At 36.2% G+C, this 24,651-nt stretch overlaps 5 protein-coding genes across 7 annotated transcripts; 3 read left to right on the forward strand and 2 right to left on the reverse strand.

Annotated features, from left to right (window-relative positions):
• LOC126706191 (zinc finger BED domain-containing protein RICESLEEPER 3-like) lies at positions 1-510 on the forward strand. The gene has a single exon (XM_050405517.1). The coding sequence runs from the start codon at positions 1-3 to the stop codon at positions 508-510; it is 510 nt and encodes a 169-aa protein (XP_050261474.1).
• A 101-nt stretch (positions 511-611) lies between these two features.
• Positions 612-1,901, forward strand: LOC126706196 (zinc finger BED domain-containing protein RICESLEEPER 2-like). The gene has a single exon (XM_050405530.1). It carries the CDS (start codon positions 612-614, stop codon positions 1,899-1,901), a length of 1,290 nt encoding a protein of 429 aa, XP_050261487.1.
• Positions 1,902-3,728: 1,827 nt separating this feature from the next.
• LOC126716112 (protein STICHEL) lies at positions 3,729-22,598 on the reverse strand. 3 transcript variants are annotated; one of them, XM_050417118.1, is made up of 6 exons: positions 20,163-22,598; positions 19,714-19,933; positions 18,514-19,077; positions 16,664-17,393; positions 4,138-4,219; positions 3,729-4,038 (listed from the first exon to the last, which is right to left on the reverse strand). In XM_050417118.1, the coding sequence occupies exons 1-6, from the start codon at positions 22,251-22,253 to the stop codon at positions 3,922-3,924; spliced, it is 3,804 nt and encodes a 1,267-aa protein (XP_050273075.1). In that variant the 5' UTR covers positions 22,254-22,598; the 3' UTR covers positions 3,729-3,921. The 3 variants fall into 3 exon arrangements, with proteins under 3 accessions (XP_050273075.1, XP_050273074.1, XP_050273073.1); XM_050417117.1 differs by lacking the exon at positions 4,138-4,219 and adding an exon at positions 15,667-15,748 and having other exon boundaries at positions 20,163-22,594; XM_050417116.1 differs by lacking the exons at positions 3,729-4,038; positions 4,138-4,219 and adding exons at positions 15,254-15,570; positions 15,667-15,748 and having other exon boundaries at positions 20,163-22,594.
• LOC126716113 (protein ROOT PRIMORDIUM DEFECTIVE 1) lies at positions 5,947-8,404 on the reverse strand. The gene is made up of 2 exons (XM_050417119.1): positions 8,280-8,404; positions 5,947-8,058 (listed from the first exon to the last, which is right to left on the reverse strand). Exons 1-2 carry the CDS (start codon positions 8,303-8,305, stop codon positions 6,675-6,677), a joined length of 1,410 nt encoding a protein of 469 aa, XP_050273076.1. The 5' UTR covers positions 8,306-8,404; the 3' UTR covers positions 5,947-6,674.
• Positions 8,656-12,330, forward strand: LOC126716114 (DNA-directed RNA polymerases II and IV subunit 5A-like). Its single transcript, XM_050417120.1, has 4 exons — positions 8,656-9,013; positions 9,789-9,968; positions 10,570-10,683; positions 11,946-12,330. Exons 1-4 carry the CDS (start codon positions 8,813-8,815, stop codon positions 12,069-12,071), a joined length of 621 nt encoding a protein of 206 aa, XP_050273077.1. The 5' UTR covers positions 8,656-8,812; the 3' UTR covers positions 12,072-12,330.
• Positions 22,599-24,651: the final 2,053 nt, after the last annotated feature.

Here is a 24,651-nt window from a genome sequence, read left to right on the forward strand (position 1 = left end):
ATGGAGGGTGAAACATCTGGTGCCCACAATGAAAAACCCAATGACAAAACTGAGTCTCCAACCATAGGTAATACCAATGCACTTCCTCCTAAGCATCCTAAAAAGAAAAAATCTGAAGTTTGGGATCACTTTTCAATGATGGGTGATTGTGATCCTAATAACCCTAGAGCAGCATGTAATTACTGTGGTAAAAACTATGGATGTCGTGGGAAAAGGGATGGGACTAGTAATTTATGGAATCATCTTTATAATCAACGCCCCACATCCCCTTATAAGGTCGTAGACAAAAAACAAAAGACACTTTGTTTTCTTAAAAAAGAAGAAGGGCAATCTACTCTTAAAGCAGTGGGGTTTAGTGAAAAAATTGCTAGGAATGCCCTAGCAAAGATGATAATTGTTGATGAGTTACCTTTTAGGCATGTAGAGAAGGAAGGCTTTAAGTTTTTTGTTGAGGTTTTGGAACCTAGGTTCACTATCCCTTGTCGCACCCTGTTGCTCGTGATTGTATGAATCTTTATTATGAAGAGAAGAAAAAATTGAAAAAAGCATTTCAAAAGCAACGAGTATGCCTAACCATTGACACTTGGACATCAATTCAAAATCTTAACTATATGTGTCTTACTGCTCATTGGATTGATAATGATTGGAACTTGCATAAAAGAATCTTAAATTTTTGTATTGTTCCTAATCACAAGGGTGTCACAATTGGCAAGCATATTGAGAAGTGCTTGCAAGAGTGGGGGATAGATAGGATATTTACAATCACACTTGATAATGCAAGTTCAAATGATATTGCCATACAATATCTGAAAAGAAAAACTAAGGATTGGAAGACCACCATTTTGGATAATGAGTTTTTGCATATGAGGTGTTGTGCACATATTGTTAATCTTATTGTGTGTGAGGGCTTAAAAGATCAAAATAAATCAGTTGTTAAGATTAGAAATGCAGTGAGATATGTTAGGTCTTCTCCATCTAGGCTTCAAACTTTTAAGAATTGTGTAGAGCGTGAAAAAATTCCTAGTAAAAGTCTAGTATGCCTAGATCTTCCAACTAGGTGGAATTCGACCTATATGATGTTGGAGGCAGCTGTAAAGTTCCAAAATGCTTTTGAGCGGCTACAAGAGGAAGACTCACAATTTGACTCATATTTCAATGATGATGATAATGATGAGAATGAGGTTGGGGTTGAGGATGATAATGGGAGAGGAAAAGGGAGGGGCAGAAAGAATATTGGGCCTCCTAATGTGCTTGATTGGGGAAAGGCTAGAATCTTTGTGCAATTTCTAAAACTTTTTTATAAGGTGACTTTGCGATTTTCAGGCTCTTTATATGTCACATCTAATGCATTTTTCCATGAACTTGTGTTAGTGCAATCTAAATTGTTGACTTTAAGTAGAAGTGAGGATAATATGTTAAAGAATATGGCTACTAGCATGAGAAAGAAATATGACAAATATTGGAAGAATATTAAAAATATCAATTTTTTGTTGTATGTTGCTGTTGTGCTAGACCCTCGTTATAAATTGAGATATATCATGTTTTCCTTTAAACAAGTTTATGAGAAATCCAAGGCAGAAGAACTAACAGCAATGGTGGAGGCAAAATTAAAAAAATTATATGAGCACTATCTTCAAAAGGATACTAGTGCTAATATTGCAAAACCTAGTGTAAGTCAATCTTTTGAAGAGATGGATGTTGATGATGAGGAGGAAGATGATAGCAAGTCATTTGCCTTTCAATATAAGAAACACTTGGAGGAGGCAGAAAGTTTGGAGAATAAATCTGAAGTGGATAGGTTTTTGACAGAAAATTGTGAGGGTCTAGGCAATGCTGAATTTGATATTTTGGCATGGTGGAAGCTTAATAGCTACAAGTCTTGGCTGTTCCAGTCTCCATAGTGGCCTCTGAGTCAGCTTTTAGTACTGGTGGACGTGTACTTGATCCATTTCGAAGTTCTCTAACTCCAAAGATGGTGGAGGCTCTTATTTGTGGACAAAATTGGTTGCGGTCTTCACCAATTCCAATCAACCTTCGAGAGGCTATGGATGACATAGAAAAATATGAAGAAATTGAGTTAGGTAACATTTTTTTTTTAATTATTTGTTGAAGTTGGTTCATGGATACTTTAATTTAGTTCGTTTTGATTAATTGCAGTAACATGTTTATTATATGTAATATTTTTATTTCAGAATTTGCGGCTTTAAATATAAAAGATGTGGAGAATTGATTTAGTTGATTTTGAGGAACTTGGCTTAGGCAGGTAACATCCATTCTCTATCTTCATTTGCTTAAACTTGATTAGATTGATTACATTATAACATTAACAATATAATAACAGAGTAAAATCAAGTGTTCAAATGCTTGTTGCCAATGTAGCTCATAGGGATTTACCATTGCAGCATTATATTTGGCATTGTTGTACTTAAAGCAACTTAGGATTATGTGCAATTTTCATTATCTTATATAGATAACAGTAACATTCCTAATTTTATCTTATGTTGTGGATGATTGATTAGGTTGCTACTTGCTTTGGAGGAGTTCAACTTAACTTTTGGAGTGGTACCAAGCTTGAAGTTGATTGATGAAGTCTATTTTGTGAAGAACTTTTGTTAGAATTGAGTTTATTTTCAGTGGGTTTAATTTGATTACATTATGGCTTTTGAGACCATACCATTTTGAAGTTTATTTGTTATGTTGGTATGTTATTATTTTGAATCCTTGATGTGACTTTGGGAATGTTAAGACTTTGAGTTTGTTGATTTAATTCTACTATTTTTAAATTTCCTAAGTTGTAAGGTAGAGCCTACTTTTGTTAGAGATGATATATCTCTTTTTCATTGACTCTATGTTTGTGTTGGAATTGAGATTATTCAATGAAATCTACCTTTAGTTTTTTGTGTGCATTAGTTATATTTTGAGATTATCAATAACAAATTGTAGTTTGTGATAATTTAAAAAAAAAAAAAAAAAAAAAAAAAAAACATTGTTAATGCCAACCCGCCTAACCCATTGAGTTGAAACCGCCAAAATTTGTAACCAATCCGCCGGATTTAGACTTTGGTGGGTTGGTGGCGGATTGGAATTTTCCCAACCCGCTAGTGACGGATTGGATAGAAATATTAGCCTTTACCCGCCCAATCCGACCCGCGCTCACCCCTAGATAAAATGGACATGGACTAAAGTGAACCAAAAGGGACCCATATACTAAGTTGATGTGGCTCAATATAAGTGTTGCAACAATAAATATTATGCTTCCGTTTTTAGAAAATAAGACAAAAGCCGAACCCTTTGCTAAGTGAACTGTGAAAGACAGATGAGTGGATTGAAAGCAGCTTTCAGATTACCACCTGCAACAACAACCACAACCATGGCACATTTCCGTTCAGAATTAAAATAGAAATAGTGAACTTGCATGTGTACTAATTATAGTACATGAATGCATGTTACCATTCTCCCTAGGCTATGTCCAAAAATATTAATTATAGACCAAAATCCTCTTATTCAACAAGAGGTCAATTACTATTGGATTCAAAGTGATACTCCCAACTTTAAATGACGTCCACCATTCTTACCATCAGAATTTGAGATTAGGGGAGCAGTATACATCCTTTTGTATCCCCCTATTACTGTTTGATCAAAACTAGAAATAAAGGAAGAATAGAAAAAGAATCAACCGTATCTTAACCATCTGCAACTGGAACGACTGAAAAGCAAAACAAGAGAGATAATTTAAGCATCCACTGTCCTCCTTTATTAATTGCATACAATCTGGATGGAGCTGAAAAATGCAGAAGCCAACCACAAAACCTTTACATAGCATGTTTCCTTCTCGCTCACACCCTTGAAGAATGGCTCTCAAGTGTAAAAAAAAAAAAAAAAAAATGTAACGAAAATAAACATTGGATCTGAAACTCCAAACTACAAAATTCTCCCATTTATCGTTCTAGATCTGCTCTCTGTTTTCTTTGGCCTCCTGCAATTTCCAAACAATGAAAATCGTCCACCTTTGTGTGGTCGAACAAGGTTCCCTTTAACCTGTTTACAAAGTGACAAAAGGTTTCTTCAAGGTTAAACAAGTTTCCCTACATAAAAATATAAAAACAAAAGGGGGAAGATAAAAAAGAAACAGCCTACCATTCCCCTCTTGTGAGGTTTGGTCTCATTCCAACAGAAAAATCCACTACAACCTCTAGGTCCTGATGCTGATTCATATCCCCTGAAAAAACAGCAGAAATGAGCATGGGTGTTAATAGGACAGATATAAGACCAGTGGGACAGAAGATCCTGCAGAATGTTACATGGACAGCAGTGAACTTTGCTTTGCAAGGAGTTACCTAGGGGGCTGAGTTAAACATCAAACTAAGATATACTACTTAACAAGATGACCTTGTTAAGAGAATTAGGGCTTATCAGTTTAAAAACTAACATTCAAACCATTTTTTTTCCCTGGAAAACTAATCATTTTTATTGAAGAGAAGGAACCATCTCATCTACACTTGGTGAAAACATGAAACAGCCCTAAAGAAATACAAAAGAGAGCGTCAACTAAATCAGTATTAGATTGAAACTCTCTGTGGCCCAAGACTTGAGACCATTCAAACAGTGATCTCATTAGGGAAAGTGAACAAGAAGTACAATTATATATTGACTAATAAGTTCTATTCATTCAGAATTAACATCAAGAAGCAGAGAAGCCTGACCTGTAATTCCTTTTAAAAGATCAATACTTTGTATGAAACCTTTGAATGATTTCATGCAGAGAATCAAAGCCTTAGACAATTTTCCAAAATAGAATATTTGATATGGAGTTTTATAAAGTTGTTTGGCACAGTAATGGAATTATATTTGTATCAGCATCCAAATAATATCTTTTGCAAGCATTTTCATCTCATTATTGTTGATCAAAAGGAACCCAAAATTTGTCAATGATGAGAAATTCTTGAATCTCCTCTCCAAAGTTTGATAGGTTATGTGAATTCTGGATTGTGATTTTAAATTTCAAAATGCATCTTATAAGGTCACAAACCAGTGTTGCAATATAATCTGCAATTTTATGTTTTCAATCAAGTGAAATGCAAAGAAAGTTATGAAGAAAAAAAATTTATATATATATATCGAGAGAGAGAGACTCACAGGTTATCTCTACTGGAATTGCTTGCTAAGATGTTATTATGCAATAAACTTGGGGACATGGGAAAATGATCAATCCTTCTACCATTCGATTACACAATTAAAGAATAATATAAAACAAAAGCATTCACCCAACTAAATTTTCTAACATATACAATTTGATCTTCTAGTCATTAAATTGGAATAAATGTTTTTTTTTTTTTTTTAAGTTAAAAAATAAAATAAAAAGACTTCAAGGCCATGTCAAGGAAGCATTGGCAAAGCAAACTCACAAGTTCATTAACGAGAGACGTAGTAATTCTTTTCCCCAGCAAACTCAACTGTTCTAACATGGTTTCTGCATCTCGAAGTGAACCATCTGCATTCAAAGCAATCAAATCCAAAGCATCTGATTCAACATCCAGGTTCTCATTGGTAGAAATGTTTTGCAATCTGTCTACAATATCACCAGCTTTAAATTTGTTAAAAAGGTACTTCTGACACTGCGATTGTACAATATGCGGTACATTGTCAAGATCAGTCGTTATCAGTCGGGTCACAGGTGTGGTCAGTTAAGAATGCCAACACACAAGCAATTAGAAACTTTAATTACTAGTTTGCTTCTCAACAAATATAAACAGAAACACACATTAATATACATCCGTGTGAGTATATAAATGTATGCATATAAGTGTATGCACACGCCTCCATATGTACGATAGGAGACAAAATAAAGCCAAAAGGAAACAGAAAAGTATGAAAACAGAAAAGAACGAATTTTCAACTCAAGAAAAATCTTTCTATAAGGAAGTCACAGCCATAACAATTGTAATCTGTAGGACTAAATTCTTTAACTTTATTGGAGTGAGGTAAAATATACATTCAAAGGAGAGTAAGATTTCAAACCCACTTTAGCTTACTTTTAAACTGTAAAATTTACATCATTAAGACAATCAAATCAAATATAACATCTGTTTTTGCAGATTTCTGTGAATTATTTGACCAAGTGTACACATTTGAAGGCAGAATCTAATGTACTGCAGTCTCATTTTAGCACAACTTCCCAAATCAGAATGTGAGGAATCTGGATAAGAAGGATGATCACCTGAATAAACTTACATGACTGCATGAGCAACTACTTGAAACAATAATTTTCCAGATTGATACAGCTGACAAGATATGTCAATGACCAGATCGCTTATATTTTCTTACACCACATTTCAAATTAAACTCCCCTCCAAATCTAAAATACACTTTCAATCAGAGGAGAGGCCAGGAAAGCCATTTGGGTCAAATGTTATCCTCGAAAGCATAGATTTTCAAGTGGTGGTGCTTCTTTGCCCGTGAACATAACCCATTCATTTTTCAAAATGATGATTCTCTCTCTGTTATGCAGCAATTTATCATTAGCAAAAGCATAAAACAGCTAGCTCAATGATACTGAAGGTTAGAAGAAAGTTCTCAACAATTCCGCCCTCTAAAGGACCATGATGCCTTGAAATAGCAATTGACTACAACTAACAATATGCAAAATAATCATTAAGCCACAAGCTTTATTTAAGTCACTCAGTTACTTGGACATCCTCTGCATCCAATGTTTCAAGGCAATCATCATCCTCATCACTATAATCAGAGCCAGCGTCAGAAACGATATCTGAGTCCAAATCATCCTCCCCTTCCCTATCTTTTTTAACATTGTCCCCAACTGCAAAACTTTGAGAACCATTCTCCACAAACAAACTTCTAACTTGTACCATTTCATCATCTTCTCTATCTCTTCTATAATTAACTAATTCTCTATCCACCTTTGCCTTCCTTGGACTCAACAACACCAAGTCGGCCAACTGCCTCCTCGCCATATACAAATCATTTGGCTCAACCAACTCACCCCTCTTATATGCCTCCCTAAGAAAAACCGTATGCAGCTTCCCTAGATTCCCCCTTGTCGAAATATAAAATATCCCCTGATGCTGAAGAAGAAACTCCTTCAACCTCTTCGGCAAATTCATCGCCATCCTAAAATGAGCAATCCTCTCCAATGTAATCTTCTTCTCCACTGTCAACGACAACAACTCATGAATTGTTGCCACCGCCCTCTTCTCCATACGCTTCTGCGCCTCTAAAGACCTCAAATCATACCCCGAGACATCCTCATAAGGCGACCAATACGGAACACGTTGCCATTTCCACACAGCAATCCTATAATACTTACCAATCTTAAACCCGGGTGGAAAATTCACAATAAATGAAAACCTTATATCCTCAGCATCAACACCTTTCTCTCTATACTCTTTCTCCCTAGCTCTCTCTATAGCACACACAGCTAAACTCTCGTCTCTCTCAACAATCTCAATGTACTTATTCCTAGTTTCTTTAGCATCAAATAATCGAAAATACTGGGGGTACTTGAGAATTACCGAGTACTCGAAATCATCAGGCAAACCCAACTCTTTCCTAGCAATCCTCACATGTTCAAGGCGCAATCGACCCGTGTTGGACATCATTATGAGCTTCCGGAGGCGGGTCACGGCGTCGGGGATTTGAGCAATGAGAGCTTGCTTTTCCTGCTGAATTTGCAGAATGGCTCTCCGGGTGAGTCGAATGTAGAGGATTCTCTGAACCGGGTGCTCGTAAATCTCGAAAACGTGAGGGAACTTGAGGACGAAAGAGGCGGCTTGGTGTTGTTTGAAGCCGAGGCGGCGAGAGAGGAGGTCGAGGCGAGAGATTGGGAGGGTGTGGTTGAGTTGGGAGAGAATGAGGTCCTGAAATTTCAGGACTTTGCGGGTTTTCTTCTCGACTTCCATGTAGTTGTCGTAGGCATGGTCACGTACACGTTGAAGCTTTTTGGGGATGGAGGTGGATTGAGACATGGGCCTTGTGGGAGTGACATTTGAGATTGAGAGTAGGGGTTGAAGGGTTTTGGGAATTGGGGTTTTGGGTTTGAAGGCTTTGGATAAGAGGATGATGAGCATTTTTCAATTTTGGGGGTTCTGGGGTTTTAGGGTTTAGGGTACCGACCGAAGGAGCAGATGCCAGTTAGTTTCACTTCACTAGGTTGTTAAAAAATAAAAGAAGATGGTGAAACGTAGAGTCCTGGTTTCACTGGGTGTTAAAAAACAAAACAAAACAAAAGAAGGGTTTTGGGAATTGGGGTTTTGGGTTTGAAGGCTTTGGATAAGAGGATGATGAGCATTTTTCAATTTTGGGGGTTCTGGGGTTTTAGGGTTTAGGGTACCGACCGAAGGTGATCCTTCCGACGTCAGTATTTTCAAAACTGAACCACAAACCGTACCGACCGATTCTTTTATATATATATTGATAGATTCCTTGTTAGTTGTTTCACTTCACTAGGTTGTTAAAAAATAAAAGAAGATGGTGAAACGTAAAGAGTCCTGGTTTCACTGGGTGTTAAAAAACAAAAGAAAACAATGAAACGGCGCCGTTTCACTTCACTGGGCTGTTAAAAAAAAAAGAAAAGAAGCATAAAACGACTACGTTTTTACTTTTCACACATTATAAATGAGAGAATCCTCAATTTTATTTCAGTTTCCCACAGAACAGAACAGAACGTCTCTTTCTCGCCTCTCAACAAGTCTATACAGTATAGTAAGCCAATTTTTTTATTTTCTCAACACCCATTGGTCGTCAAAACCCTTTTCTTATTTTTGTTTCAAAGAGAAAAGTTGTGGTGTGCTTTGCAATGGTGCTGTCGGAGGATGAAACAAACAGGCTATTTAGGATCCGAAAAACGGTGATGCAAATACTTAAGGATCGGGGTTATTTGGTTGCAGACTTTGAGGTTGACATGACCAAAGACCAGTTCAGAAGGAAATACGGTGAGACAATGAAAAGGGAAGACCTTGTCATCAACAAAACCAAGCGAACTGATTCCTCTGATCAGGTTCGTTTTCCCATCAATCTTTCTCTTTCTCTATATTCAATTCTATTCTAATTTTTGATACTCAACTCGACGGCAAAAAAAAAAAAAAAAACCAACTTAGAAACCCTAAATTATATCTTTGAACCCTAAATGTTTTACCTCTTCACGATTCCATGAACTTTTACTTCGAATAGACTGTTTATATCATCAATAATATGAACCTATTGATACTATCCAATTTCAATCAAAATGGGACATGTTAATTAAGAGGGTGACATAGAGTATGCTTTTGGGTAGAATAGAATGATGGAAAACAACAAATGTGGCTGACCCTGATTAGCCTGTTGAGAATCCTAGCTAACCCCAAAATTTTCGGACCAAGCTTTGATTGATGTTGCTTGCCTACGTTTTGAGTTTTTCTTGCTTCCAGTATAATTTAGTACTTCCCTGTGCAGAGTTTCCTCGTATGTGCTTTTAGCGTTTACATTTTTATTGTCATTGATGTCACTAATTCTATGATTCTTTTGGGATCAGGGAAAGTGGAGCTAGATTCAATTCATATGTTATAACTGTTCTATGTGCATAGTTTCTTTATTTTTTCTGTTAAGAGCCTTGTAGCTCAACTGGTTGTCACTTCCTCATGTTTCCAATAGAGACATCTAGGATTCAAAAAAAAAAAAAAAAAACTGGTTATATGTTTTGATATATATGATCAGAATGTACGACGCATGGTACCTGTGTATACTTCTATGCATTCTTTTGTTGATTTTCTTACTGTTTGTTCCTTGTATACCAGATCTATGTTTTCTTCCCTGAGGAACCAAAGGTTGGTGTTAAGACAATGAAGACTTACACCAATCGCATGAAGTCGGAGAATGTTTTCAGAGCAATCTTGGTTGTTCAACAAAATTTAACCCCCTTTGCGAGGACCTGTATAAGTGAGATATCTTCAAAGTTCCACTTGGAGGTTTTCCAGGTGAAAGTGATTTCATAATGTTGTAAGAACAAAGTTGTGGTTCTTAAATCATGTCTATTGTCTAGCTTATCCATTATTTTCTTACGCAAGGAATCTTAGTATTGTATACAACAGGGCTGTTGCAATGGCCTGCTTAGTATGCACATCTCCCAAGGGTCTTGGTGGGTCTGATGGTTTAGCTATTTGAGTGAACTTGAAAGTTTGTCTTCTTAGTGGTGGTTTTGATGGTTTACTGAGCTTGAATGTTTATTCAACCAGTCACCCATTCTTGCAACTTGATGGTTGAAGAACTTTGGTCAAAGATGTTCCCAAAGAAATTTTTGTAGTGATTTTTTCTTTCCTTTTAAACTGATTTATCATCTTTATCATCAATTTGAAGAGATTTTACTCTGAAAGTGACAAAGTAATCATCTTGGGACTTTTTTTTATAAGTATGTTGGGACATCTTTGTGATACACGAACCATTTCTTTTATGTCTGTGTGTGAGGTGTTATTGGTCACATTCAATTTGCTTGATATTTGTGGAACATATTCAAATGCAGCTTTGTGTAAATAAGTTTTTTTCTTCTTCTTAAATTCTAACTTATATCCATTCATACAGGAGGCAGAGCTGATGGTAAACATTAAAGAGCATGTTCTTGTTCCAGAGCATCAGGTGCTTACAACTGAGGAGAAGAAAACTTTGCTGGAGAGATACACCGTAAAAGAAACACAGGTCAGTGTAGGTTAACATTTCAGTTGCAAATATTTGGAAACTGATAGCTGTTAAACTTTTGTTAGAATCTATGAGATTTTTTGCTGAGACCGGAAGCTTATACTACAGAAAATATGCCTTAACATGCCAAAAATTAACTATTTAGGTGCACACACATAAATATTGGTTTTAAGAAATGATTATTATTACACAAAATCAATCATTAGAGCATCATTTTTTGTGCTAGACAACATGAAACTTGTTAGTCTGCTCCATGATTATAGATTGGTCTCTAAATATGCTAAAACTTTGGCCAAATGTTGCTGTGTTTAGCAGAAAGACTTTTGCTATTAGTGTGTATCCTTGGATGATGTGGCTTTGTTAATGTCCTTCAACAGTCCTAATTTTTACTGTGATCACCCTGTTGTGGCAAACCCTTACTTTTGTTTTTGTTTGTTTGGTTAATGAAATCCCTTCCTACAAAAAATAAAATAAAAATTTGAGGTTGAAATAAGGTAAAGCTTTGAAGGACTAGGTTCATAAGAGAGCCAATGAACAGAGCTGAGGAAAATTTATCCTAGTGATTTTGAGTGTAGCACTGTTCTCTAGGGTCCTAACAAATCAGCTGGGCTCAGGTTATCCGCTATTTACAGTGTGCTTTACTGTCTGGTATCACTGGATATGATCTATGTCAGTGGACAAATTCTTGGGGTTTTCAGTTTTCCAAAGTGCAATCTAAGAATTGAATGTAATAAGTCAAACTAAGTTGTAAACTAATTGTTGTTCGTGTGTTCTAATAAGTATTACTGTTTTAAAAACTCTATATATTACTTTCGTGTTCGTGTGTTCTAATAAGTATTACTGTTTCCTTAAAAAAAAAAAAATTGTAAACTAATTGCAATTACACAAAACCGCCACAATATTTCAGAGTTACGTGATCAGACAATGAGGCTACTATGAGAGTGCCCTCTTTATGTTACCTTGGACAACTTTGTAATTATCCAAATGTTTTGCTCTAATGTTAATATATCTTTTTCAATTTTTTTTTCTCTAATGAAGGCATCCTTTTCAATCACATGATCATGAGCGAATTTGAATGTGCAATCTCTTCTTCCCTTTTCTTTCATTACTGGGATATCTGTGTAGATCATGTAAATTTTTTCTACCATCCCTCAAGATTGGGATTTCAGCCCCTTCTGAATGCATGTCATTTTGCATGTTTGTTACAAATACCATCAAATTTTGATATTTTATTGATTACGTTTTGGGTGATTGGAATGCAGCTGCCTCGTATTCAAGTGACTGATCCAATTGCCAGATATTTTGGGCTGAAGCGTGGACAAGTTGTGAAGATAATCCGGCCAAGTGAAACTGCTGGCCGATATGTCACCTACCGATATGTTGTATAAGTATTTACATTTTAGTGACTGCTTAGGAGATTAGTTGAGCTGGACTTGAGTTGAAAGTTCTGTTGTGATTGTCAAAATCGTCAAGAGGCCAGTTTTAAGGGATTTTGTAGTGGGGGTTTCAAGACAACTATGTTAAGAAAATATTTATTGTTATTCTTCAGTTGTGCAACATAGTGTATGCTGTCTGTGGTGGTGGTTTGTAATCCTGTTCGCATTTTCTTCATGCATCTTAATGTAAGCGTTTTGTGTACTTGTTAAAGATGCGAGCTCTGTCTTCTCTGTGCCGGTTCTCTCCTCAAACAATAGAGTAATTCCTAATACCGCAAACCCTCTCATACTTGTGGTTATCCTGGTGATGCTGTTCATTGAATGTGCTTGACTAATATCTTACTGTCCAAGCAGCTAAGTTATTTCAGGCATTATATGCCCTTTTGACATGCTCATTTGTTGTCTTGAATAAGGCCTTGCTGTATGAATCAAGTATAGCCCTGGACGTTGTGCCAAGTTGGGTGACTGAAGATTCAACCAAAAGCAACCGAAACCAACAATTTTTTTATTATTATTATTATTTTTTTAATTTATAAAGAAAACCAACCTTGGTTGGTTCCGCATCTATCATTAGTTATGGAAAATAAAAGGCATATTCTTGGCATTACATTCAGGACATCAAAGAGACGCTTTTGGGGTTCCAATTAGCAAATGGCAATGAAGAGTAAAGCCTACAAATCAAAAGTAGAACGAATAAGGGTTTGTTAGGGTCATGAGAAGTCCACCCCTCTGCTTGTGGAACTTGCACACATCAGCTTCCATAGGCTTTAATAAGCTAAAACATATAATCAGATGCTATACTGGGAAATTTTATGGGAGGCTAATTGCAGCTATTTCTTAAATAATTTGTCATGAAAGAAGAAAAAAAATTTTAAGCATCGATCACATGCATTGATATAGAAAATTTTAATAAGAAATAAATTTCATAATTCTTTTTTTTTTTTTTTTGGGTCAAATATAAAGAGATCCCCTACGGGGGATCATTATCAAACACAACCCTGCGCTATGAAAATGACTTCTTAAATCCTTAATTAGAGAGATTCAATTGCATAATTTTAGTTACTATAAAAACTAAAAAAGTCAATCCCACATTTTCATGAAAAATGTTTTGCTTCAAACATGTTTGAAGGCTCAATGACAAATGCTTTGTCATATGCACTAAACTTGACTTGTTTAGTTGGTTACGCTAAATAAGACATGTTCATTGCACATAATAAGAACTAATGTCATTCGAAAAATTTGCACAATACCCATAAACCAGAACGAAAAATACTTAAGTAGTCACAGAGCATAGTGAAATGATATTCCCTCATCTCACATTCATAATGAACTTCACTATGAATTTAGTGAGTGGACTCTACCGTGATTGTAAGAGGAAAGATTACCATTCACCATGTTTCAGGTGTACCTAAGAATTACTCAACCGAAACATATATAAAATCTGGAATTAAAAAACCCAAGCAGAGAAAGGGTATAGTTGTAAGTTCGATGCCAACTCTCAAGTCTCAAAGCACCAATGATCTATATCATATTAAGTAGAATTAGCAGATGTAGATGACTCCAATAGTAGTAGAACAGTAAAAAACAACAAAAAAAAAACTTTTTTCTTCTCTCTCTCTCTAACTCGCATGCTCTGCTCTCTCTTTCTCTCTCTATAACTTTCCCAGGAAAGTAAATTCCAAAAGGAAAATTAATTTCTGTGGGGTCAGAGAACTTGTGGCCCTAGCCCACTTTGCTTTAGGGCCCAAGGCCCGAACCGAGGAGGGATATTGCCGAGGACATATAGTGAAAGTCCAAATGGCCTAGAGATATAGCCGAGGATGATTCTGTCCTCGGCATCCCAACGCGTTCCTGAAAGAAAGGGCAAGTACGGTATAGGAACAGTTTAAGGAAAAGCTGAACACCTCCACATTGATGGAGAAAGGACCCCTGGACAATATAGCGACAAAGGACAAAGAAAATGCTGCCATTACTGCAATAAAATACTCTGTGCCAGACAAAGCAATGCTTTTCAGCTTTTACAACCACCCCCAACCACTTTGGGTATGGATTGATGGGACAAGTATCAACCCTGGAAAGCTGAACCTACGCGTGGACGTTGGAGGAAGGGTAAAGGCTAATATAAAAGGAGAAGTAAGCAATCCAAAAAAGAGGCTGGGAAAAAAAGGCCAAGAACCAGAGCCTCCCAGGCCATGCCGAGGAGAAAGACTTTTTGAGCAAACCTGGTTCACCTCTGTATGAGTACCATGATCAACCACTGTCCGGTGATCTAGGCCTAGCCTTTCAGCCCACGCTCTACAAATTTTATTGTTTGGGCCTTAAACGTGCGAACCCAATACCAGTTTGGGGTCGTTACAAATTGAGTTCTTACAATTTCGATTTAGGGTATTTTTATTTTTTATTTGGTGTGAATAATGTCTCAGACAAGGAAATTGATGCCAAATTTGGATCAACAAAGCACAAAAATGCTAGGTTGAAACTCTCAAAAAAAAAAAAAAAACATAATTGTTAATAAAACAACTCCTCTTTTTACATAAATCTCTCATCTCAAAGCATCACCAAAGTGGATCGAATGGACATGGTCTGAAGTGAACCAAAAGGGACCCATATGCTACGCTGATGTGGCTCAATATAAGTGTTACAACAATAAATATTATGCTTCGGTTTTTAGAAAATAAGACAAAAGCAAAACCCTTTGCTAAGTGAACTGTTAAAGACAAAGATGAGTGGATCAAAAACAGCTTTCAGATTACCACCTGCAACAACAACCACAACCGTGGCACATTTCCGTTCACTAGTAAAATAGAAATAGTTAACTTGCATGTGTACTAATTATAGTACATGAATGCATGTTACGATTCTCCCTAGGCTATGTCCAAAAATATTAATTATAGACCAAAATCCTCTTATTCAACAAGAGGTCAATTACTATTGGATTCAAAGTGATACTCCCAACTTTAAATGACGTCCACCATTCTTACCATCAGAATTTGAGATTAGGGGAGCAGTATACATCCTTTTGTATCCCCCTAGTACTGTTTGATCAAAACTAGGAATAAAGGAAGAATAGAAAAAGAATCAACCGTATCTTAACCATCTGCAACTGGAACGACTGAAAAGCAAAACAAGAGAGATAATTTAAGCATCCACTGTCCGCCTTTATTAATTGCATACAATCTGGATGGAGCTGAAAAATGCAGAAGCCAACCACAAAACCTTTACATCGCATGTTTCCTTCTCACTCACACCCTTGAAGAATGGCTCTCAAGTGTAAAAATAAATACAAAAAAAAAAAAAATGTAATGAAAATAAATATTGGATCTGAAACTCCAAACTACAAAATTCTCCCATTTATCGTTCTAGATCTGCTCTCTGTTTTCTTTGGCCTCCTGCAATTTCCAAACAATGAAAATCGTCCACCTTTGTGTGGTCGAACAAGGTTCCCTTTAACCTGTTTACAAAGTGACAAAAGGTTTCTTCAAGGTTAAACAAGTTTCCCTACATAAAAATATAAAAACAAATGGGGGAAGATAAAGAAACAGCCTACCATTCCCCTATTGTGAGGTTTGGTCTCATTCCAACAGAAAAATCCACTACAACCTCTAGGTCCTGATGCTGATTCATATCCCCTGAAAAAACAGCAGGAATGAGCATGGGTGTTAATAGGACAGATACAAGACCAGTGGGACAGAAGATCCTGCAGAATGTTACATGGACAGCAGTGAACTTTGCTTCGTGAGGAGTTACCTAGGGGGCTGAGTTAAACATCAAACTAAGATATACTACTTAACAAGATGACCTTGTTCAGAGAATTAGGGCTTGTCAGTTTAAACACTATCATTCAAAACATTTTTTTCCCTGGAAAACTAATCATTTTTATTGAAGAAAAGGAACCATCTCATCTACACTTGGTGAAAACATGAAATAGCCCTAAAGAAATACAAATGAGAGTGTCAACTAAATCAGTATTAGATTGAAACTCTCTGACCCAAGACTTGAGGCCATTCAAACAGTGATCTCATTAGGAAAAGTGAACAAGAAGTACAATTATATATTGACTAATAAGTTCAATTCATTCAGAAATAACATCAAGAAGCAGAGAAGCTTGACCTGTAATTCCTTTTAAAAGATCAATACTTTGTATGAAACCTTTGAGTGATTTCATGCAGAAAATCAAAGCCTTAGACAATTTTTCAAAATAGAATTGATATGGAGTTTTATAAAGTTGTTTGGCACAGTAATGGAATTATATTTGTATCAGCATCCAAATAATATCTTTTGCAAGCATTTTCATCTCATTATTGTTGATCAAAAGGAACCCAAAATTTGTCAATGATGAGAAATTCTTGAATCTCCTCTCCAAAGTTTGACAGGTTATGCGAATTCTGGATTGTGATTTTAAATTTCAAAATGCATCTTATAAGGTCACAAACTAGTGTTGCAATATAATCTGCAATTTTATGTTTTCAATCAAGTGAAATGCAAAGAAAGTTATGAAGAAAAAAAATTTATATATATCAAGAGAGAGAGAGAGAGAGACTCACAGGTTATCTCTACTGGAATTGCTTGCTAAGCTGTTATTATGCAATAAACTTGGGGACATGGGAAAATGATCAATCCTTCTACCATTTTCTTTCTTCTGGAGGACCATTTCATTGTTAATATTCAAAACTTTGAGTTCACGATTTAATTCATCTTCATCTTCCCGGTGCTGAGAGGAGAACACAGTTGAATTAATGTCCATTTGATCTTGAGAATATATGCCATCTTCTTGAGGCAGAACCTGATTCTTCTCAGGTTTCAAACGATTCAATGCTCCCGGTGTGCCTTTCTCTGCAGCCTGTAACCAGGCAGTCTCTAGCCTTTGCTCACGAATAATGGATTCTATTCTCTGCATTGGAATCTCCTGTTTCCTCTCTCTCACACCACTGGTTTGACTGTTGCCATTAGCCAGTAACTCTGATGAACCAGAGGTGGATTGATTGGTTCCATCCAGCAATGGAGAATGATTAGAAAAACCATTCATTGCATTTGTGTGAACTACCTTCCTTTCCCAGTCAATTGCTAGAGCCGTTTCTGCCTTCTTCAGACCTTCTGGTAACTCAAGCAGCTTTACACCATTTATGGAAGCCTCATTATCTGGCAAAAGGATAATTCTAACTTCAACATTGCATTTCAGAACCATTTCCATCGCATTTGTGATACTGCTCAAAAACCTTTCTGCTCTAGATTTAATATCTCCATCTCTAAATGCGATATAAGCAACGAGAACACCTGCATGCAGAACCATATAAGAATAAAGAACAAAAGGGGGAGAGTGAGAGAGCACTAGCGTGGTCTCCCATCATAAAGGGCATCTATGAGATCAACTTTTAAAACAAATTGATCCAATTAAACTCTTGTACTTGTTGAAAAACTAAGCCAATCAGCAATTGGTTCAAGAAAACTAGTCCAATGTTATGCTTAGAAGAAACATTATTTTCTTAAAGCTCTACCACCCCAAGCACAGCCTGATATTACTGAGAAAAAAGCGGGGGGATGTGGGGGGGTTGGGGTTGGGGGGGGGGGGGGGGGGCGGGGGATGTTGGGTTTTGGATCCGAAAGTACATATGAATGATTGATCTGTATAGCATCATAAATTAAAATAGTAGAATATAGAATTTTATCGTAAGAGTTAAAGAAATCTGGATCAATAAATCAGATATGAGACCTCTTTCTAATCAGTTTGAAAATTTTCATTAGAAATTTAAACAACTGTCTCATAAGATGATGTCGATTAATTTGCATCACATCATCATTGTTGGATGCTCCACAATTTCAAACCATGTAATGCAATATATGAAGGTCAAAAGTTTGTTTCTGTTTCCAATACAATGAATGATATAATATTCTTTTCTTTTGGTAAGTGATATAATATAATTCGGACTCTCAACACAACTATGGCTTAAGTAACATCAGTGTCCATATCAGCTAACAATCACACTTAACAGCAACTACAAGAATTCATGTTTTTTCATATCAGACTTTCAGAACACAAATCATTCAGTAGTTACATGCAACTTTCTCTAGCAAGTAGGAAAAGAGTAACACCATACACAGCTAATTTAGTGTGCGAATCCATCACTACATCAGCTGGAATCGAAATAAACATCAGTGTAATCTATCACTACACCAGCTGGAATTAAAATAAACATCAGTTTAAATAATTAGTTATTGGACTAATACATTGATGCCATAGCTGACTTTTACTATTATTTGATTCCCAGCCCCAATCCTCACCAGGATCAGCAGCAAGCAACTTGAACCTAATAATAAGTTGAGCAGATTTTTAAGCACTTATATAGAATTTTACAGTTAGAAAGATAAAACGAGAGAGTAAAATTTATGAGTTTACCCTCAACTTCAGATATAGATACAAGCCTTCCATGAGCATCAAGCAGCTGCCTCAGTGTCTTTGAGTGGCACCTCTCAATACAACGTGCCCAGACATCATCCAACTTTTCTGAGTCAATGCATCTAAAGATTATATTTCCAACCATAACATCATCACATGAGGAAGCTGAGGCTCCAGCATCAACGGACTGGCTTTGTGATGGCTTGGAATTGGAACTGAAAACATCAATCCGTGATAATAGTTCGGCCAAATGGTTGGGACTGCCACTTACTGCTTTGTGCAAGGATGCAGGAGAAGCTGGTTTTCGTGGCATATATTGAGCACCTAACTTCTGCTTGGATGCAGTAACTTCTCTTGAAGCACTAGATCGGTCATCCTCAGTTGTCTTACAGCTCTGCCTCCGGCTGCTACCTGAGTGAGCAAAGTCTGGAGAAGGCAGTGAACCAAGCTGTAATAGAGTTGCTGTGAACCATGTTGAGCGTTCACTTGAAACCCTTAGCTGTTTCTCGGCCTCTGAAAGAAGCTTCAAAGCATGCTTTAATCTCTCCAACTCTGGTTCAGTCACTGAAGCATAAAATGCAACCATCAATTGCAATGATTATCAAAAGATAAAATCATGAGATTTTCAATTGCTTAAAAAGTTTATTTAAAATGACAGTCAGCCAGTCACAAGAGGCAGCAACATATTTTTGTTTTTTTTTTTTTTTTTTTTGGTGGTGGGGGGGGTGGTGGGGGGGGATGGGGGCGCAATGGATATCACTTAAACGTTATCTAAGGAGAAAAAAAAAAGTGGTGTACACCAGTGAATTTTAAAAAGTGAATCCCAAGCCACCAAGTCAATTACGTAAGATCCCAGTAAATGTTGGGTTCAATTGCAGAATGCTATTTGAGCCAAAGCTCATTGGCGAAATCTACCAACAATATTAGATCTGTCAAATATTTATTCGTGCTTTTTAAGAAAACAAAAAACAAAGGATTATTATCAAATATAGATTATTTTTTCCATTGTGCTTTACAGTACACCATATAAGTTTATACTTGTTCTCCAAACATTTGCTTAAATCAAGGGTATTTCCAATCAATACCATAAATTTGATGTTATCCTGTTGTTTATGACATTGTCTCCTATTAACTCTACCAAAACTTGTGATGAAGAATGAAGGGCACTACAGGCACCAGAGTGAAGGGAATGATACTCACAGCTTCGTGTACCAAGGATTGAATCACTACATGTAGTATCAACAGCACTGTAAGTTCCAGCAATGATATCCATAATGAGACTGGCCAGTTGAGACATCAAAACCATTGGATCAACCCCAGAGTCCATCAACTCTCTGGCTCTTTTCACTGTTTCTGCAGTGTCTGATGACATAGCTAACTCCAAAAGTTCCAGTAATTTTTCATCTGAAACAACTCCCACCTGTGGAAGATTGTACACGCTAAATTATAGGTCTGAACCATTCGATTACACAATTAAAGAATAATATAAAACAAAAGCATTCGCCCAACTAAATTTTCTAACATATACAATTTGATCTTCCAGTCATAAAATTGAAATAAATGTTTTTTTTTTTTAGTTAAAAAAAAAAAAAAAAAAAAAAAAAAGACTTCAAGGCCATGTCAAGGAAGCATTGGCAAAGCAAACTCACAAGTTCATTAACGAGAGACGTAGTAATTCTTTTCCCCAGCAAACTCAACTGTTCTAACATAGTTTCTGCATCTCGAAGTGAACCATCTGCATTCAAAGCAATCAAATCCAAAGCATCTGATTCAACATCCAGGTTCTCATTGGTAGAAATGTTTTGCAACCTGGCTACAATATCACCGTCTTTAAATTTGTTAAAAAGGTACTTCTGACACCGCGATTGTACAGTACGGGGTACATTGTCAAGATCAGTTGTTATTAGTATGAACACAACTCGCTGTGGTGGGTCCTCAAGAAATTTGAGAAATGCCAGCCATGTCTTAGAGGATAACAGGTGACACTCATCAATAACAAATACCTTGTATCCTGAGAAGTTTAAGGGGGGCCTCACCAATAGTTTCTTCAATAGGTACCTAACTCTATCAATCCCTTTCTTATTGGTTCCATCAACTTCCAATAGATCCCTACTCTTGCCAGAGATGAAATCGGTGCATTGACTACAGTAGCCGCATGGTTTAGTTTCATCAGGAGCCAGACAATTCAAGGCAGAAGCAAAAATCCTGGCTGTTGATGTTTTTCCAGTCCCACGGGGACCTTGAAAAAGATAAACAGGGGCAATCCGACCCCTCGTAATTGCATTTATAAGTGACTTAACCACAATATTCTGCCCTATCAATTCATCAAAGAACCTGGGTTTGTACTTCTGACTAAAACTCTTTATATTTTCTGGTGTGCCTTCCTCTTCCCCTTCCTCATTAAGAGGCACAATCTCTAATCCTTCTTGACTCCTACAGCTGGACGACCACCTCCTTCCATCCAATCTACTCAAAGCCTCCAAATCAAGCTCCCCAAAGTTAGTAGAGAGTTCATCATCACTCCTCCCAGTTCCTATAGATGAGCCTCCTCTGCCATTACCACTATCGGAAAGCAATGGGAGAACACCCCGGGCACTTTTCACAGCAATACTCCGCTTGTTGGAACGTGATGATGATCGACGTCGACTATGATACATTGCTTGACTGCCACACAAGATACTACTTCCTTTCCTCCTTATAGTATCAGAAAGAGAAGGAGAGTAACAACTACCACAATCACCACCACGATGTCTCGGTGTTCTCTTTGACCAATAACAAGGAATCCCACACCCCTGGCGACCTGGCAAATCCAAATGATCATCCACCTCGTCATCCCCATCATTCATTGATGTTGTGGTGCCATCCCAAGACCCAACAGTACTCGGGTTTCGATTACGATACCTATTAAAAGAACTAGTCGACAATGCAGGTGTACTATACGAATATGAAGAGTTATCCTCTCTTAAACTACTTCTCAAGAACTTAGCCGAGGAGTGAGGCCAATTCCTACTCTTAAGCTTCAAAAGCAAAGGGGAAGCCCCGGAAATCGGCCTCAAATCTTCTGAATTACTGTATTCAGTATCATCAGATTGCTCAACTGAGTCATCTTGGCTTAATGCCATAGAAGGATGACCCTTTATCGAATTTTTTGAATTTCTACCAAAGTTAACATCTTTAAGTTGATATCTAGCTAAAACATCGAGATGGGTATTAGTTTTCTTACTTTTCCTCTTAATGGCGGTGAGCCTTTTGGCTGAAGTTGAAACCAGATTTGCATCTCTGCGTCTGAATATGGAAGAGCGGGTATCGCTCTTTGAGTCCCCACCATTCCTGGCATCGCTTAAGCTATCATCAACACTCCACTGAAAGGAAGAAGACCCATCATTCTCTTCATCCCCATCTTCATCTTCATCATCAACATCATTCTTAGCCGATGATTTGTTGGACTTCCAGTTGTAGAGAAAGACCTTCTTGTCCTTGTCCTTGTCCTTGCCATTGGTATTGTGGTTTAGTGAATACTGGAAGTGATCAGAGTGTAACAAGTTCAAAGGAGAAGTAGAAACAGCATTTGGTGGTCGTGGTAATGACAATGGTACAGATCTTGAGGAATTGAGAGGGGATTTTTTCCAAGAAGAAGTAGTGTCTGGATCGCGTAAAACACGAGCTGCTTTTCGGATTTGAGTTAGCTCCTTCTTCTTCAAGTGGAGCTTGCTTGGATCACCGACTCTCATTTCTGACATTTTTTTTTTTTCTAACAAGAAATTAACTTTCAGAAGTAAAAACCCATAAATCACAAAACCCAGAAACAATTTCTGAAATGGCAGTGTTTTACTTTGACAAAAACACACACACACACTCTCTCTCTGTGTCTGTCTTTTTTGTGTGTGTCTTTGTGTTTGTGAGTGTGAATGTGTGTGTGTTAGGGTTTGTTTTGTTTTTTTGTGTGGGTTTTAATTGGCGCCTCTTCTTGAATAAATGACTGTTTGTGTTTTGTGTGTTGTGTGTGAGACTGTCTTTGAGAGTGTATGAAATGAATATGGGATTTTGTTTTGTTTTGTTTTTGTGTTTTTGTTAATTAATATTTAAATAAAAAAAATTAGAAGGAGGATGATGATGACGATCATGAAAAGATGAAAAATGGAAACACGGCTTCCAGACCCGGTGTCTCCGGGATTACGCCTTCAATCATGTCCTTTTTATTTTCATTTACACTCTTTCCTTTTCAACCCACAAAAAAAAACTCTCTTTCCTTCTTCTTCTTCTTTTATTTATTTTGTTTCTATACTCAAGAGAATAAGCTTTTTTTTTTTAGTGGATTACAGCGTTAACTTAATTATTAATATTTAATAAGACTTACTATTATGCAGCGTATAATAATTGAAAAATGTTTTGTTGATAATATTTTCATAAAAAATCATAGGAAGTAAATTGTTATTTGCTGTTATGAGTGAGCAAAAAAATAATTTAAGTTGTGAATTCAAATTAAAACCAATAGCAACTTACCATCTATAATTTGTTGTGAAAATATTTGGAACGTAACATCTCTCATAATAATTAGATCAAATTTTTCTCAAAGTTTTGAAGTAATTTCTTGGTAAATAATTATAACCTTCCTAATTTAGTCATTTAAATAAATATCACAATATTATTAATCAATGTTTATTTATTTATTTTTAGAAAAAAAAATGTTTATTCAATTGCTAATAATGAATAATTAAAAATTTTAAGATTTTTTTTTGAAACAAAAATTTAAGAACTTTTCACCGTATTAGTTTTAAAATTTAAGAACTTTTCGCTATAGATTAAAACTCTCTAAAAAAAAAGCTTTAAAACATTGAGAGATGCTACAACTATTACAAGTTTTACTATATATGTTACAAATCAATAGGTCAACTTCCAAAAAATAAAATGAAAAAGTAAGTAAGCAAATGCATTTACTATGTAGTTGATGCAATATTAATCATGCATCGATTTGTAAAAGAAAAATGTTATGTCCACAATATTTTCACAATAAATTTTACGTCAAAGGTTGTTAATAGTTGTTAATTATAGGTAAAAAAATGTAATTTTAGTAGTGGGTTCAAATTAAAAGCAATAATAACTACTAATGTAGCAATTCTCTTTTTAAAATGAACATAACTTAGTTACCATTTATTTATTAAATTCAAATACATTGTTGCATTGACCGATGAGTTGCATACATTGTTATCTTTTTCAAAATATTCCTTTATTATATGAGAATTATAATAAGTATTAATTATTTAAAAAACTTTATATAATGTTGGTGTTTAACAATTTTTTTTTTAAAATTCAATAGTTATAAGTTACAACGGTAAGGGAGATTAAATTCAATTCTTTTTCTCAAAAAATGAAGAAGGTGAATTTAAATTTTGGTTCTCTTAATAAAAAAGAGGAGACTATGCCACTTAACTACAAGATGTAAAATTTTCTCAAAAAAAAAAAAAAAAAAACTACAAGATGTAAAATAATTTGAGTTTAGTTAAACGGTAGGGACTGAAATTGTATTGATCCCAAAACCGGATTGGACTCAAACTCTAACGGCCCAAACAATAAATTTATAGAGCGTGAATAGAAGAATTAGATTTATCCCAGAAGAAAGATGATCAGACTTAATGATTCAAGATGGTTTGATACGAATATGATTATTAAATTTATCCTCGGAACAAACTAAGCTCCTTGTTTTATATGATTTTCTTCAAGACCTTAATTGTATAGAAGAACCACCCTGCCTCTCAGTGCGTTCTTTCGAGTTATATATTGCAACCTTCGTGTCATCCTTACCACACACGTGTAGGTTAGATTTAGGGGACTCCTTCCTGTCCCATCCAACATCTCCTAGAACCATTAACCAGTGGCTGTAAGGCTGCTTAATCATTGTTCAGGCATCATTTCCTCATTAATGCGGCCAGAGAGTTGGTTGAAAGGCATTTCATGTGGAGGTAGCAGCTTTTGAAGATATTTGTCTACCTTTCTTTTCTTATCTCTGGTCCAATGCCTAACCCTTAGTTATGGTATAACTCTGAAGTAAGTTTGTGACAGTATGACACTCAGATTTACCTCGGACACACGTTGCTGAGGAGATTTTTGTCCTCAGACGCTCATTGGACCCATCTCACA

Source organism: Quercus robur, chromosome 2 (assembly GCF_932294415.1).
Source record: "Quercus robur chromosome 2, dhQueRobu3.1, whole genome shotgun sequence".
NCBI lineage: Eukaryota > Viridiplantae > Streptophyta > Magnoliopsida > Fagales > Fagaceae > Quercus > Quercus robur.

What these genes read in the sequence shown, in the direction of transcription:
- LOC126706191 (XM_050405517.1), top strand. Translation starts at nt 1, where the DNA reads ATGGAGGGTGAAACATCTGGTGCCCACAATGAAAAACCCAATGACAAA.
- LOC126706196 (XM_050405530.1), top strand. Translation starts at nt 612, where the DNA reads ATGTGTCTTACTGCTCATTGGATTGATAATGATTGGAACTTGCATAAA.
- LOC126716113 (XM_050417119.1), bottom strand. Translation starts at nt 8,305, where the DNA reads ATGCTCATCATCCTCTTATCCAAAGC. An exon ending in ATCATCCTCTTATCCAAAGC is followed by an intron (nt 8,059 to 8,279) that starts CTTCAAACCCAA and finishes CTTATCCAAAGC; the next exon opens with CTTCAAACCCAAAACCCCAA.
- LOC126716114 (XM_050417120.1), top strand. Translation starts at nt 8,813, where the DNA reads ATGGTGCTGTCGGAGGATGAAACAAACAGGCTATTTAGGATCCGAAAA. An exon ending in TCCACTTGGAGGTTTTCCAG is followed by an intron (nt 9,969 to 10,569) that starts GTGAAAGTGATT and finishes CCATTCATACAG; the next exon opens with GAGGCAGAGCTGATGGTAAA. An exon ending in ACACCGTAAAAGAAACACAG is followed by an intron (nt 10,684 to 11,945) that starts GTCAGTGTAGGT and finishes ATTGGAATGCAG; the next exon opens with CTGCCTCGTATTCAAGTGAC.
- LOC126716112 (XM_050417118.1), bottom strand. Translation starts at nt 22,253, where the DNA reads ATGTCAGAAATGAGAGTCGGTGATCCAAGCAAGCTCCACTTGAAGAAG. An exon ending in CGTCTCTCGTTAATGAACTT is followed by an intron (nt 19,934 to 20,162) that starts GTGAGTTTGCTT and finishes AATCTTCCACAG; the next exon opens with GTGGGAGTTGTTTCAGATGA. An exon ending in ATCTATATCTGAAGTTGAGG is followed by an intron (nt 17,394 to 18,513) that starts GTAAACTCATAA and finishes TTCTGCATGCAG; the next exon opens with GTGTTCTCGTTGCTTATATC.